At 37.3% G+C, this 16,728-nt stretch overlaps 1 protein-coding gene across 1 annotated transcript in view; it reads left to right on the top strand.

Moving 5' to 3' along the window:
- LOC124153799 (WASH complex subunit 5) overlaps positions 1–13,670 on the top strand; it is a 43,090-nt gene extending 29,420 nt beyond the window's left edge. Inside the window, exons 17-22 of the mRNA XM_046527164.1 lie at positions 3,371–3,473; positions 6,805–6,988; positions 8,335–8,564; positions 9,645–9,825; positions 11,697–11,893; positions 13,546–13,670. Of these exons, the coding sequence (XP_046383120.1) occupies positions 3,371–3,473; positions 6,805–6,988; positions 8,335–8,564; positions 9,645–9,825; positions 11,697–11,893; positions 13,546–13,553 (903 nt within the window). The 3' untranslated portion in view covers positions 13,554–13,670. The remainder of the gene's footprint in view (positions 1–3,370; positions 3,474–6,804; positions 6,989–8,334; positions 8,565–9,644; positions 9,826–11,696; positions 11,894–13,545) is intronic.
- The last annotated feature ends 3,058 nt before the right edge of the window (positions 13,671–16,728 follow it).

The following is a 16,728-nucleotide window of genomic DNA, read 5'->3' on the forward strand; positions in this document are numbered from 1 at the left end:
TCGCGTTTGTTAAATTTTTAGTTAACGTGCGGCCGATGATCGTTATGCGATCAATATTTCTGTCTAAAATGGTTTATCTAAAGACCGTGAATTTGACGACATCTAGACGGTGAAAACCTGGAAAAAACCGTGAATTTTATATTTTAGGTTGAGTGGGAACCATGTTAGAAAGGCCACTAAGAGGGAGACCTTGCAGTCTCAGCCACCTACGGAACATCATACCTCGGAGGAGAGAGTATCGACCAAACATGTATGATGCGTGATGACTCCTTAGATAGCAGGAACATTGGAAGGAACAGCCATGATCTCAAAGAAACATGACGTGGTCACAGGGTTTTATTGTGTGAGCAAGGTCCACATTGTTATGACTGGGCCGAAAGACTGCATCCGTCAGGATTTATTATAATTAAGGGCCATGCTGCTGTGGGAAGTTTTGTGTTGGACAAACATGCCAAGGAATGACTGTGAGGATAAATAAGCACCAAGCCACCCAGTGGCATAGTCAGGGGGGATCCAGGGTGTCCAGACCCCCCCGAAATATAAAAACACAATTATTTTCCTTCATAAAAGAAAACAAAATATTGAAAAGTCATGAATTTACAGAATATTTCTTTAACAAATGAAGTTTTTTCGATTATGAAATGAATAAGTGTTAAAATTAGTTGAAACTCATTACAGTAAAACTTCTCTTAAACGAAACTCAAGGGACCGAAATTTTGCCGTTTCGTTGATCGGGAGTTCGTTCCCCGGAGGTGATGCGCACGTTGCATCATTCTAGGGGCTCGGAAATTGAAGCAAGTCTGCATGCGTTATCTTCATTCTACCTTCGCATACTTCAAAATAGTGCTTATTTCTTCAGCTGCAATGCAAATCGCGTGCTTTTTCATCGGTTTTCAAAAATGTATGCAACGTAGCGGTGAGTGCGAGGCCATCCCTTTATTCTCAATATTTGAAATAGAGTACATGTATTCGCGAAGTTTACACTGAAAAATTAAGAATTCGATAGATTTGACCATTACTAATATAAAGTTAAAGTAACAGCGCCAATTATAGCTTCATCATGAAATTAAGATCGCTCTACCATAACGGCGCGAGTGCGACTTTCGTCGACCCATTAAAGCTCAGTGGGTGGCAGCATTTCTTTATAGTAGTCGAATCCAGAATACTCCATAGCAATATTTGCGGTCGCGGGCTTCGTAAATAATTCATTGTACTAGCATCATTTCCATCGCATTCCGGATAGACAACTGCCGATAAGAAAACAGCTTGGAAGGCCTCATGCAGGAGTTCTTGAAGTAAAATAAGTCACGATAATGATGCTGTTGACTGCAAACCCGGTTTTTGCAAAATAACTAAATATGGTGACAGGTGCGACACGCTTCCAAGCTTTGCAAAGCCCTTGCATTACCTGCAAAATGGTCCTCTTCAATTTCGCCGATCCCTTACATCCATTCGACAAACCAAAAACTCCACTAAAATCCGACGGTAATGCCGCAGAAATGACCCCTCGGGCGAGAGGTCGCAACTTAGCTATTGCAGTTGGGGGGAAGAAAATAACACGCACATTTTTTATTGTTAGTCCTATGTTTGGGCCCGTGCAGCGATCGAGGAAGAAATCTACTTTCCCCATGAGTGCATCAACTCCCGCCAACCACCGCTGAATTAATCCCGCTGTCATTCATGGATTTTTGCTGCTACCACAGGGGTGAGGCATCACCATTGGCCCAGTCTAAACATGGCATATTTAGACTGTGTCGTCTTCTTCATGCAACAATTGACGGGCGTCGCAAACCTTTTTCTCAGGAGAAAATCAACACCGCTTCACATCACGTTAGGACATCGCTACAATCGCCGACAGACAGAGACTGACCTTTAGTATAAAGCACTCAATTCAAGTAACGTCTAGATCAATGGGAAATGTTGGCTTTCGTGTCTTAAGTGCGAATATTTTTTATCCAAGATTGCGGCAAATGCAGAAGTTTCTCCTATTTTTTAGATGATGTTGAAATAAACAATGTGAATGAAACAAGAGTAACTACTGAGTCATATATTAAAGATAATTAAGAGATGCAAATTTTGGCTTTCATCTTCTAGCGCGCACATTGTATCTTCCGTAATTTAGTTAAATTTTAAAGAATTTATCCAAGATGGCGGCCAGTGAAAAAAAATGCTTCTCGGAATTTACGCGTTGTAATTCTGTAAAGTATCTTAAAAAACCGTCAAAAGAATGCGTTCGAAGTACATAGCTCTAGATATCATATCTTTGAGCGTGTAAATATTGGGACATTGAGTTATTTACGAAAGTCAGCGTTAACATTTTTCGCAATTCGCCGCGAGCCGCGAGTTGGGGTCGGCGGAAACACACGACGGAAGGCTATGGTTACGGTTAATAATGACGATTCTGATTGGCTTATTCAGTGGAAGTCTCTGATTTGCCCTTCAACGCTACGAATATTAAATTATTCATATGAAAATAAAAATTTAACCGGAAAAATTGGTTATTGGGAGGTGAATTTCACTCGATCGCGCCGAAATTTCATTTCGTTGATCGGGAGTTTTCGTAAAAGAGGAGTTCGTTCATCGGGGTTTTTCACTAATGTGTTTACATAGACAATTGGCCGGACCAATAGCATTTGTTCGTTGAACGGAGTTCTTCGTTTAGCGGGAGTTCGTTAAGGTGAGGTTTTACTGTACTTAGTACCCTGTTTTTTTTTAATATTCCCCCGTGGGTTTGGACCCCTCCCCCCCTGAACCCCTCCTCGCCTCATAAATAATACTCCCGCCCCGAACGAAATTCCTGGCTACGCCACTGATGCCACCAGGACCTACACAGCAGAATTAGTGTAACCAGTCCACTTTTGCAGACCATGCATGGGGCGAGGCAGGACTCAAAATTGATTTTGATGGGGCAACGATTTTGGCAGAGGAGAGCAGCTATTATTCTTTACGGGAGATCAGCCTAGGAATTATTCAAGAATGATAACTTTAAAAGGGGCAATAGCTACCCAAACAGCACCTGTAGGAGAGAGTGATAGGCAGTCAATGTTCAGCCTAAGCAAAGCCAGCACCATAAAAGGTGGTGTAATAATAATAAGGCTTTTCATCTCCAACCCGAAGGTGAAAGCACGATGGCTTTCGAAATTGTTATCTCTCATAGTCTACAAATGCCACTGGAAAACCTGTAATCTTGCTCTCATCACAAATCTGTGAATTAGATCCAATGCATTTGTAGCCAGAGTGGCAGTAGTGACTCATAGATGAGATCAAATCCATGGAATAAGGATTCTGCCTGTAACTAGTTTTTTACAATTAATCTCTGAGATATCGTTATGGAAATGTAATGAGAATAATTTCTTGAATCATATTTCAGAACCTGCTTGGTGACCTTGAAAAGGGAATACTTCGGGATAAAATGTGGGTTTCTATGTTTGAGAGTGTGTCCAAGGATCTTGGAGATACAATGAAGTCAATTCGTAAGTACATGCAGTAACGTAATTTTATGAATTTATACAAGGCAGCTTCTCTCTTCACCTTTTCCTTTTATTTCACATTAAGAATTTACATCCATATATTTATATACATGAGTACATACTTGTATATGCTAGATGAATCTTTCCAGTTAACTAACCTTGAGTGACCGATAGAGTAAATGTACCAACTGACCTGCTTCAGTATTGAAGCATGTTTTTGCCCTAATAATCACAAGGGTGCATTTTTCCGGGGTGAAAATAATATATTTGGTTGGAGTTGCCAATTTATATTCATACTGCGGGGAAATTTTTAAAAAAATATGTTAACGTATCCTGTGAGATTTTTGCATTGAAATGAAGAAATTTTGACTAAAAACAGCAATATTTTCATTGTTTTATTGGTCAGAATGGCCATGTTTTTAAGTGAAGAGACATTTATAACATACAGTGTTAATTTGCTTTACAAAATACCTCGGTGTGCCTGTTCTATGTATCTTTTTCATTGAATCAGGTTGTCTAAACCATGAAAAAATAGCATAAAATTAGTATATTTTAGTATCATACGAGATGTGTTAAAAAAATAACAGGAACTAACTTTAAAACTTTTTCGCAAGTTTGGAGAGTCCGGTTGGCAATTTTTTTGACAATTTGGCTGATACACAAGAATTGCCATGAGAAAAAATTCCCCTGGACCGGGAATCGAACCACGGACCTTTGGCTTTCCGGGCCACTGCGCAGATAATTTGGCTGATGATAGAATTTTCAGCTGTATGCATTATTTACCTATAAGCTCGTGTAAGAGGCGCACCTTTTTTCCCAGATGTTGCAGCCGAAAATGGGGGTGCGCCTCTTACACAAACTTCTTATCTTCCCCCCCTCCCCTTCACCGGTTGCAAGTTCAAGGGGAACTGAGTGGCTTAGTTTTCAGCGTGAGTCAGTCATCTGAAACCCTGGGTCAAAATCAAGCGGCAGGCAGGGGAGTTTCTCCCTTAGTGACGCATTTTTAAAATGCTCCTGTTTGAATTTTTTGCAAGCATCGCGCCGTCACGTCGGTACCCCAGAGGTAAACATGGAAAAGATCGAGCGGGGTGATTCGCTCCGGAGCGCGCGCTAAATTTATTGCCGCGAGTGGGCATCCCGCGGCATTTCTACTGCATATAGTAATATTGGTGTCAAAACCTGCGGTTGAAAAAATTCAAACGAGTGTGCTCACTGTTGCACTTAATGGTGGATAGAAGAAATCGGAAATGCTTATAAGTGAAGAGCGCTGAAGGAGAGGTCGAGGGGAAGAGGGCTCCCTCCCCTCCGTATTTAAAGCTACGAGCGAAGGAGAAAGGGAAGAACACGTCCGATCTTGCATGTGACGTCGTTGCCTTTAAAGCGAAGGGGCGAAGGCGCAGCAATGTGATATACGCAGTTTGCGTTGCCTTAGTTTCCAGTCCGTCTCGTCTTGTTTGAATGCGCTTATGCTACGCTTGTTTCTTCCGAAATTGTGCTGTTTGGACTATGTTGAATATTAATAGCCTTATTTTAGCTATAAATCTTTGTGTCAATCAATTAGAGCTCAAAAAACTTAAATGCTGTCAGATAAACATCGCGTTAGGTCAAATTCTTTTTAGAACCTCGTGCGTGTCATACAATTGCTGAAAGATATCGAGATATCTTCGAGCTCAGAAGGTGACTCACGTAGCATTTGACCTCCAGAAACTCGGGGAATTGAACCTGGTAGACCGAAAAAGGTCAGTTGGTGGAATGGGGTAGGGATGAAACACGTTTCCATTGTTCCCCTGTACCTTGATATTTTCCTGTGGAGTCTCGGAAAGGAAAAAAACGGCAGAGGCATTAGCTGATGGAGAGCCGAGTGTAGTTCCGTTAGGCCCCTTGCACACACACCGATTTTGGACGGTCGGTAAAATATTGGCCGATATTTTACCGGCGAAGCGATGCTTGCACACACGCCGGATTTTTACCGGTCAAACGATACGTTGCTAAGTTTTTGAGCCGGCGCCGGCGATCCACAGTGACAATAGCCGGCAGCTAACCGGCATTTTGCCGGTGCCGGCGTGTGGTCGGTATGTGTGCAAGCTCCAATGCTCTCCCATTGTTCACCATTGGAATGTGGACGGCCGATATTTTACCGGCCGTCCAAAATCGGTGTGTGTGCAAGGGGCCTTAAATCTACGACGTGGTTATTATCCTACGGCGCTGAGATTGCCCCGATTGTTGTTCAATCTCTTGGGAAAGCTCATGCCATTTGCCTGTCGTGTTTTGCCTTAAAATTTTCCACGGCTGCAATTCTATTGCAATACTCCTGCGAGAGCTTTTAAACAAAATTGTTCGTGAGTAGGTCAAGCAACGTAGAGCGATGGCGAATGCAAAGAGAGGATCGGAACTCTTTCTACTCCCTCTTATGCCGCCGCAGTTATCAAAATTTCCTTTTTCAAATAGTACTGAAAGAGGACATTTCGATAACTGTCGAAATTCCAGGCATACGTCTGCAAAACCGCACGATAGGATAAAAAAAGTCGCAAAATTTTTTTCTTTATAGCTTCGATCCTCAAAATAGGGGTGCGCCTCTTACACGTGTGCGCCTCTTACACAAGCTTATACGGTACTTTGTCTGTGGTAGCCATTAAGCATAGACGTATTCTTATGAGCTCGGCGATTTGCGGCTCGCACTTCATTAATTGTTCATGAATTTTTTGCTAAAAACAATACTGTAACAATGCCCCAGCCTCCACATTTGCAAGACATGGTTGTGTATGACTTTTCCCTTTTTCCGAAAGTAAAGAGAACCTATAAGGGCCGTCGTTTTACAAGTATGTATAGGTAACATTAAAAGAAGTCACTAACAGCTCTCTCAAATATCAAATTTAAGAAGTACTACAAGGATTGGAAGAAGCGCTGATACAATTGATTAGTAACTGATGGAGACTATTTTGAAGACGACAGTATTAATGTTGATGAAAAAATAATAATATTTTTCGAAAAACTAAGATTGCCGTTATTATCTGAACACATTTTGAATATCATTTCTTATCTTACTTAAGTGTATGCATGTCTGCTCATGCAGCAATGTTTTTAATTTAATTGTATGCAAAATTTGGATGCAAAAATTCTCTTAATGTATGTTGACTGATGTGCAAAATAAATCTTAGCAGTGAAATCCATATTCAAGGCCTTTACATCAATGTCAATTCACAATTGATAACATGCATGTATTTTACATTAATGTACATTCTGCAATATGTTTTCTGAGCAGTTTCAAAACTGGTGAGCTAAATTATGTATCAATGCTAATTAACCTAAAAAAATTCATTTCAAAATTTTACAGCAAATCCAGGGAGGACATACTCAAACTTTTGTAGCAAAGCTGAGCGGCTGTGGCCTTCAATGTTGGAAAAGATATTGGCTGTGGGGCAACTACAACTTCTACGATTGCATGCTGCCCATCAACTTTCTACTCATTGTGCTGCTGACTCTCAACAGTTGTACTCAGCTCTACATACAATGAATGAGTATGTAATCTTCAATAAATCCATCATTAATTTGCTAAATTAGTCTTATGAGCTTGTGGGAAGATATGTACAAATGACTTAAGGAAGTATTTACCTGGATCTTGCATCTTTTTATGTATTTGGCTATCTAGACCATTGCCCTATTCTGTATTCCTTGAACCTCACACTATTGCGATTACCCTGTATTTAGACGGACAAATTGTTAATCCGATAAGGCTTCTTAATATTAGTTCTTCCTCTCTAGCTATTCCACAGTTTTCATTTTATTAGTTTTCTATGCTTGGTCATTAAATACTTATCATTGTGGTTTATGGAGATTTAAGTACCTTGAAAATGTAACTAGGCTTTTTCAAAAGGATATTTATAATATTATGAGATTTATAATCAATTATGAGTTACTTTGGATAACCTTACGCGTGCATACAAAGCTTGTTGACTGAGTTGAATAGGGAAAGCAAATATTATCTACCTACTTTCAGAAAATGATGGTAGGTAACAAGGAATAGTTACATTTTATAAAAGGTAATGATTACTCGAAAAACTAATTAAAATAAATACAATCAACTTAGTTACTGTGATTCAGTTACCATTTGAAGGTGTATCCTCATGTTATTTCAATTAATTGCTTACATTATTGTGAATATATCTTTCAAATCTGACATCGCAAATGGGATAGGGATGGACTGCTTTTGCCTATCTGAAGTAATTGCATGCACTACGTGATATATATTTTTAAAAAGGAAGCAGAACTTCTTAAAATAATAATTCACCTTGTGATAATGTATTTCTGTTCTTGATTTCATCTTTTTTAAATTAGATTGGTATTCTGGAATTGTCGGTGAAATTTTCTGGTACGGCTTTTGATTGGCACACTTATTTTGCTTGAATAAAATATCATTTTATTTTTATTTTGACCTCTTATGTAAAAAGGGTCTCTGCATTATGGTATTCCTGAAGTATAATAGAAGTCTGTTACAATAAGTATGACCTATGGTGCTGGAATGAGTGATTTTTTTTATCTTCAGCACTCATTATAATGGTCTTCAACTGTAGTTGCCAACATATTAACAAAGAATATCACTTTCGTGTCTGCAGACAGTTTGGGCTTTAAAATAAACTAATCTACTTAAATAATGGACATGTATATTGAGTTAAAAATTTGTTTACTGTGTCGCATAATCTTTTTAAAGGAAGTACATACAGGGAATGATCATAATTCCCATTGGATTACTCTATTATGTAGTAGTTACTGGAGTAATTTGAGCTGTATTCTTGTAATCTGCATCATCTAAAATTTAACTCCTATTTAAAACTGATTAATAAACTTAACCTATTGTTTTCCTTAGGGCGCTCATCGCTGACATCAAGGCTCATTACAAAGATCCGACCAACAAGCCATACCCTAAAGATGACAACCCTTTGCTTTATGAACTCTCATTGTATTTGGATTGGGCTGGAATGGGTGTTCCAATGGCTAAAATCTATGTCACTACTCGGAATCTTCAACACATCTCACTCCTATCTTTTCTCTTCTTAGCTCATTGTTTGCCTAAACTTCATTATGTTAAAAATGCTGGTAAGTCCTATTTATTAGAAAAGATGAATTACACTGATTTTGTATGGAATATACTAGGGTAGTTTCCTTCATCAAAGAAAACGAAAGGTATTGATTGCGATTCATTGCCCACTGTTAGTGTATTCATAATATACAAATTATGTATTTGGTTTTAGAAATCCCAGTTTAGGGGAATGGCAATGGTCAATTTTAACCACAGTTGAAAAAGGCCAGATTGGCACCCATGCGATGCCACTCCACGTGACGTAACAGGGACCTAGTTTCTATAGGAGTAGATAGGAGTTTTACATCGTCTGAGATTACATGCATGCATGAGGCATAGAGCTCAGGGAAACATGTCTTATTAATCGCCTATTAAAACTGGTTATAGTCTGAAAGTTTCCTTTGTTTGATAAGGTATTAATAATTCCTTAATTAAGCCAAGCGCTACCTGCTAGCATCCTGCATCAGCGGCCTACGCCTGGCGGCGCTCATGTCCTCGCCCCAAGGTCACCTCACTTTGCGGCAGCAGGAACCAGAATGACGTCACACGGGCTTTTACCGGCATTCATACTTAGCCATTGCATTTTCATGCTCTTGAAAATTTTCACTTTTCATTTAATTGCGAAAAATAGATATCGTCATTTAAAAATCTAAAAGTATGAAATGCGTATTCCAGGAGTAATAATCTTTCGATTTAGGCAATAAAAAAATAATACCAAACCACCCTTTTCTTGAATTCCATGTTTTAATGCATTTAGAAAATAATATTTTCTGTCATGGACCTTGCTTACTTTTAAAACACAATTCTCCTGGCTGGAATGACGGAATAGCCTCGGTATTTGACAGTGAAGTGATTCGCATTTTTTTATTCTGTAATACAAGGGAGTACATCATATTATAATTCATGGTTTTAGGCCACGCAGTAGATGTCATTAGTTTGCTCATGTATTTTATGTCTGAACTAATGGACATGAAACACATACCTTTTTTCATAATGACTCAATGGTTTTTTATGGTGCCATATGTGATATCATAGCATTCCAAAATCCTTTGTACCATAATATTTTTCATTACCTGAAAAAAATATGTTTTCTTCAGGTGGTCTTATGTGTCGCAAAGCATCAGATCCTTTGGATGGTGTTCCACTAGTTGTTGGCTTACAGACGTTGCTGAGGCAATTTCATCCTGAAGTTAAACAGAAGTTCTTGGCCTATACAGGGCAATACATAAGGTCTCATCTTTTAGCAGCATCTGGTCCACCACCATCTACATCATCCTTGTAAGTAAATTATTGTTTTATCGGTTTTTTGTGAAATTATAGTTCAGCCATGTGCCTAGGTTCCTCAGTATGTATATGGTGCTTTTGTTTGTTTGGCTCACACAGAATATCACACTTAAGACTATTAAACTGAAAAAAATTAGCTAGATTGGAGAACCGCTTTAAAACTTCACATGTTACTCTAAATAAATAGAAGTTTTAAATGAGAAAGTCATGCTTAAATTTTCCTTTAATATGAAGTTATGTTACTCAGAATTAGCTGGAAGCTTCTCAAAGTAATTCCAGTGGCCTGCTGAACATCTTTCATATTTTTACTGCCAACAATGATCTGTTGAATCATACCAAAGTGGAAGTATTTCTTGCTTGCCTACTAGACAATGTATTAATTTCTTATCAGATACCATATTTTTTTTACTTTGTTTCAAAGATTAATTCATATATTGAGAAAATGATCCAGCAGCTGTCTTTTTGGAGAAGTCACATGGACTTAATTGTTTTCTGTCGGTCGTTTCTGATGATGTGTTATTTAACCACATTGGTGCAAGGTATGATATACTCTGGTAATCTCTAACCCCAAATATCTTTCGTTATCCTCACTATGGGGATTTGTTCTGTGATACACGTTAGCAAATCAAAAAGTGAAGTGGTGCTACCAAAAATCACTTGTGAACCCAGCTTAATCCAGCAAATGTTTTGTAGTAGACCGCTCCCATTATTATCACTCTTCTTGATGGAGTATACTTAAACCAATATGAGATATGTGATGAGCAATAGTTGACAGGAAGAATTATAGTTAAGTTTATTTTTTTTAGCATAGTTTATTTTAATTTTGTTTTTATGGTTAAGTTTTTGTTTAGCGGCTTCACAGATTTTTTTACATAAAAATTAGAATTTTAATGTATGTATTTACTGATTGATCATTGATAAATCTATTGATATCATCGTGAAAATAAATCAAATTTTGACTTTTCCAGCAGTATTAACTGGCAAATAGTCCATTTTTGAAAGACATTGGCTATACTTTTAATTAAGAATTTATTATTAAAAAATATTTTGCAATATCAATTCACTTTTGGATAAATATAAATGCGTAAATAATCCAAATATTCAACTAGCTGAAAAAACTATACATATTTCCTTATATAGGTATTGGCTATAACAAGTGATTTTAGCATTATGGAATACGTTAGCGTTATCACAAGTTATTTTATGGGGATCTTAGCCCTTCTACTTTATTTCTAAGCCCTCTTGGGAGGCAATTGCCTTAAGTATAGAATCATTAACTAGTGATGGTTTTGATTACATCAAACTCATTACTATGCATAGTATCAGTGGCACAGTGAGGGGGGGTTTTGGGGGATAAAACCCCCCTCCCAGAGCTCAGAGAATTTTTTAAAGTTTAATTTTTTACTGAAATGGATTGATATTACTAATAGAATAGTGTAAGGATGAATAAAATATCCCTCAGAAAGCCGTAAAACTCGCTATTTTGAGCCATATATCTTTAATTTATTTTATTTTTTTTTTTTTTAATAATCATTTTTATTAATCTCGTACCTACCGCTTATCCTGGTGGGTATACAATACCTCCACACACCCCGGTATTAGTTGCACGTAAACCCCTCCCAGCCTTAATTCCTAGCTGCGCCCCTGCATAGTATGATGATGTAATGTCAAGACCAGTGTGAGGTTTTGGTACTAATACTTAAAATTGTAAAAGAATGCTAGTGAGCTAAATAATAGTGCAGAAAAATGTAATGCACAAAGGAAAGAAACTTAAATTTTCACTTTCCTCCAAAGTGAAGGATATCCCTGTATTCCACTGCCCTTACAACATAATAATATCCCACCACTTATTACAATTTTTGCAGGAGTGGAACAGTTTCATCTAGCAAGTGGGCTTCCAACTGGACCAGCATTGAAAATGCACCCAGTGAAGTAATTACAGTGTTGGTGTTCCTGGACTGTTTTGCTCGGCAATCTAAACTTCCCAAGGAGTCTATTCTTGATCACATTCCTCATCCTATATTGGACCATTTCAACTCCCTTATTTCATCCTCATCGCAAGGTATGTATGTAGTTATCTTCATTTAATACTGGTATTTATGTAGAAATTTTGACTTTTTTATTAAGAGGGTTGCTTTAATGATGAATATGAAAAAAATGTTTGCTATGGACCAAGGACCATTTTGGTTTGGTTCTCAGTTGCGGTTAACTTATTTCTTCCCTGTGTTGAGTCGTCACAACTTTTTTTAAACTTCAAAGCTCATTTGCAAAATTTGCAATTTATGCAATGCAAGGAATAATTAACGTGCAACTTTTTCTTACATGCCAGATGTGAGTTAGTTCATCTTCTGGATTGTCATAGTGGACACATCAGTGGTCCTGTTCATTTAAACGGTGGTCCTGTTCACAGAGATTTGATGGTGCAGTGAATTGGTTATGAATACTAATACATGAAAATCGCATGTGTGAAAAATGCAATATTGATGCGATGCACGTGAATAAATGTGACATAGGCGCAATGACAGGACTTTTATGATATTTAAACCGCAAATTTGTCTTTTCAATGGCAAAATTCATAAATTTAGTGCCGAGTGCCATTGAAATGCTCTGCCGACACTTTCCACTTATTGGCTGGGGCTCCTTTGGCACGGGAAAGCTACAACGAGGTGCCTGCCGCCATCAGCCCATTTTCACTTGTTTCTGTCGCGAACTTGTAAAAGGCGTGAACTCTGCAAGCTCGGCAACCTATCCGATAGTTGCCAGAAGACAGAAATGCTTCCACTTCTTCCTGGAAATTGTTTTTTTTTTAACTATGACCTTGACTAGGGTTATTAAAATGCTACCAAAGGTGGTCTATATTTAATGATAATGACTTTTTGTATTTTGTCTTTCTGCCATTTGCATTTGACATTTAATCGAGCTCATGGCATGGCATCATCTCGTAGGTATCGCGTCATCATAGAAAAAAATCTGCTCCTGGAAAGAATGTAGTTTCATTTTACCCGATCCTCACCGCATGTGCCACGGCTGCTGGGTCGGAAGAGGGTCAGTAGCCGCCTCCAACAAAAAATGTCATTGGCACCCACGTCTGATTCAAACTTGTCGATCAGAGTAGGTATCGACGGTTTTGGCACGGCAGGAGGCCTGTCACCGCTTGAATAGGGACACAGAGTGATCATTCAGTTCTCACCTCGAGTATGCAGACCTTGCTTGTCAGTGCCGCTTTGAGACGTTGGCTGTGGCATACCCAGGAATTTCGTGTGGGATAAGGTGGATGTGGGGGAAAATTTTTTTTCAATATATGTACTATGTAAATATTTTAGATTCAATGATCTATAGCTAGGAAATTCATGCAAGCTGGCAATTTTAGAGATCAATGTTTAGCAAATTCCTGCCTGATTAAAAATATCATATGAATCCCATGTAATGATAAATGAAATTGGGTTTAATTTGAAATCAAAATCAAGACTAATCCAAATTTAAAATTTTTCTGCTGGTGATCCTAAGTGACAGACTGTTCACAATGATTTAATTGTAAATTAAGGGAATGCATCTTATTGTGTAGGGAGAAAAATCATGGGGACTTAAAGTAAAGACATTTTTTGTTGCTTTATTTATAAATTAGACTAATTCTTACTCTTTTGCATAAATTTGGTAACTTGACTGTGTTGTTGTTCTGACTAGTGATTAAATCTTTTTATTCTTATATTTCAGGTTCATAGTGAAATGATTTTCCAAAGAAGATAAAAAGTTAAATGTTATCTCATATTGTGATATATTTGCATTTTTTGTAAGATTATTGTGATTTTGTAAATATAATGAGCAATTATTACTGTTAATCAATCTTATTTCTTATTTCATGTATCCCAGAAGACTGTTTACACATCCTCTGTTGCCATAACTTCTCTCCCTGACTTAAGAAAATCTTTGCTTCTTGCATTAAAATACATATTTAATTAAGGCCTTAGATTCCTTCAAGGGTGCTGTGTTGAGGGCAGTTAAATGCAACACTTTATCAAGTGGAATGTTAAGCTTGGGTCCTCATTGTGTTTTTTTGTAAGAGTATCCTAATGTACTCACAGTTGAGACAGGTGTGTTTAAAAAAATAACAATGTCTAAATTAAGATTAACGTAAACAGCTTCGGTGCATGTGTAGAAATAATTATATTCAGAGCCACACTCAAGGTACTGAGTTGTTTCTTAGCTGGATAAATTTATCCGGAGTTTACTTCCCAATTCCATAAAATATCCACGTAATTTGTCATTCTGACATAACTTCTTCCACAATTTGCAGTAAGAAGTTGCAAACATGGATTCAAAGCACATGAAAAAAAGAACATGGCACTGCATGTTCCAAAGTTTCATATTAATTTTCCTATTAACTAAAAATGTGCCAAACCCCTAGAATGATTTTCACACTATAATTACACTATGTTCCATCCATTTTTTTTTAACGAACGTCACCCTTGGCATAAGGGCACTGGAATTTCACACTAAGTTCTCGGTGGAGATGATTATTTTATTGCTGATGGTTTCTACAAACCGGCCTGTATTCTCCTACCTTTGAAATGATGCTAATTATATTAGCTGTCAGTACTGCACCCCAATCCCACCAACCTAAAGACTGCTGATCTACCTTCACACCTCTCAAACACTCCAAATAGGCCCAGATGAGCCGGAAGGTTTTGAATGTTAGATAAAAGGTAATTTAAACGATTGTAATGGACTTTTGCACCCTTACCATCTATATCTACACTGAAAATGTGGAGCAGAAACATATCAGCTTTGAGTACTCATCCAACAGGATCTGGGCCTCTGGTGTTGTTACGGGTGGAGCCAGAGAATCAGAGTGGACAGAGTGTAATATGAATTCAGAGGGGATCGAAAGGGTTGACTCGGAAGATATAGATGTATAAGTTAGGCTTTCTGATACTTGAGCCAAAATTGTAGATGATGAGACATTGATTAGATTCTTCGAATTAGACCTGGAAGCCCTGGTAACTCAATATAAATATTATTCACCAGTAGGCGAAGTCAAGCCATTTTGTAAAGCTTCGACAGCTAGGAATTAAGGCTGAACATGAAAGTGGATGGTCACAAACTGGAATTGTTGGGAAATATTAGATGGAACCATATAGGATCACAGATATCCAGAAGAGATAAACTTAAGATGGAGGTGATACTGAATTGAAAGGAGCTGATAAAAGGATCGTCATATATGTACAAGTGTCGACTAAAAGATATGAAAGAGTCTAATCTAGAGCATGCCACTTCATTGTGTGGAAACTTGGATGCTTAGGAAGACAGATGAGAAACACTAAGGTGTTCAAGATCTTGGTGTGAAGAAGAATGGAAGCAGTTACATGGGATGAGAGGAAAATTAAAATGTCTGTAAAACTTTGTAATGTCATCAGAGAATGAGAATTGTTCTTTTGAAATGGAGGGATATGGAATCCTGTGACGCCACTAAGGAAAGAATGACGTGGCATAAAGATTTCTCAGGGCATAGGTGGTAAAAAAAACCCTTTGAAAGGGTTTATTTCTTTTCCACCTATGACTCTGAAACTTGGCAATAGATCAAATAAGGAAAGAATTTCCACCTGATTTTTTTTTTCATTTTTTTAAACAATTTTTCTTAACTTGCTCCATCGTTTTTTCTCTTTCATTATTGGAATCTTGTGATTTTTAATCTGCTTCCAATTGTCATGTCGGCTTGAAATTTTGTATTCTTACTTTCTTCTGGTGACAATACAATATTCTATCATCAGGCATTTGAAATTTTGATCCATTGGGCTTTAATTAATTACCTAAATTTCCATGAGAAAATATGTATACTTTTAAATTTTCTCAATACATAGAAGGTTTTACTATGGCAGAAATCACGGCTTAGGTTTACTATATTGCTTGATTTCATTCTTGAAAAGTAGAAAATAAAAATTAAGTAAAACAAATATTTAAAAACATTTTTTCCATAACAGTATAAAATTCATTAAAAATAAAAAAAATAGGCTTTTCACCACTCGGAAAATAAAGTGTGAGAGCTGATTCTCAGTTTGAGTTCTCCTGCAGGTGTACTTTTTGGTGCACTTTGAAGCCATTTGGTTTTAATTACAAGTCACAAAAGAAATTGTCAAACAAAATATTTGGTGGATGGATTTTTTCAAAACCATGGAAAAAATTACATTTTTGCAGATCCCATCTGAGTCAGATTTAAAAAGTTTCATCTGCAGGATTTTTAAATGCATGCAAATAATAACTAGATGAAGATGAATCTTTCAAGAATTTCTTCAAGCTTGTTATCACTCGGACCTGTATCACTATTGTGGGTACCTATCCTTTCTTACCTATCAGGCTTTCCTTCGCCTGTTTATAATAAATCGCCAATGAGTACCCACGCTAAATTCTCAGAGTGATAAAAAGCTTATATTTTTTGCTTTTAGTGCATTTCACACAGTTTAATTGGAATGGAATGAGAGTACTTTTCATCTTTTTTATTTCATTTTTATTCCAACTTGGAAATTAAATCTTGTAGAATACGTTTTACGGTTTAAAGCTCGTTAGACAAAGAATAATTTGGGTATTTCAGCATGGTTGTACCCAGTGGGAGGCAGGGGGGGGGGGGCAACTGCCCCTCCCTAGAAGCGAAATTAAATTTAATTCAAATCAAAAGTTATGAAACAAATTTCCTTTTGAATAAAAATGATATTAGTATAAGACATATGTATGGAACTAAGATAAAAATCATTATTTTTTCAAGCAAATAATTATAAAAACTAATAAATTGCTGTCATGATTTCCTTAAAATTTTGGTTTCATTAACCTCTTCTGTGCAAAAAAGTTACAACTTGAACGACCACGGCTAGTTATGATTCTGGGTACGCACATACATTTCAGGCC

This window comes from Ischnura elegans, chromosome 2 (genome assembly GCF_921293095.1).
Source record: "Ischnura elegans chromosome 2, ioIscEleg1.1, whole genome shotgun sequence".
Classification (NCBI taxonomy): domain Eukaryota; kingdom Metazoa; phylum Arthropoda; class Insecta; order Odonata; family Coenagrionidae; genus Ischnura; species Ischnura elegans.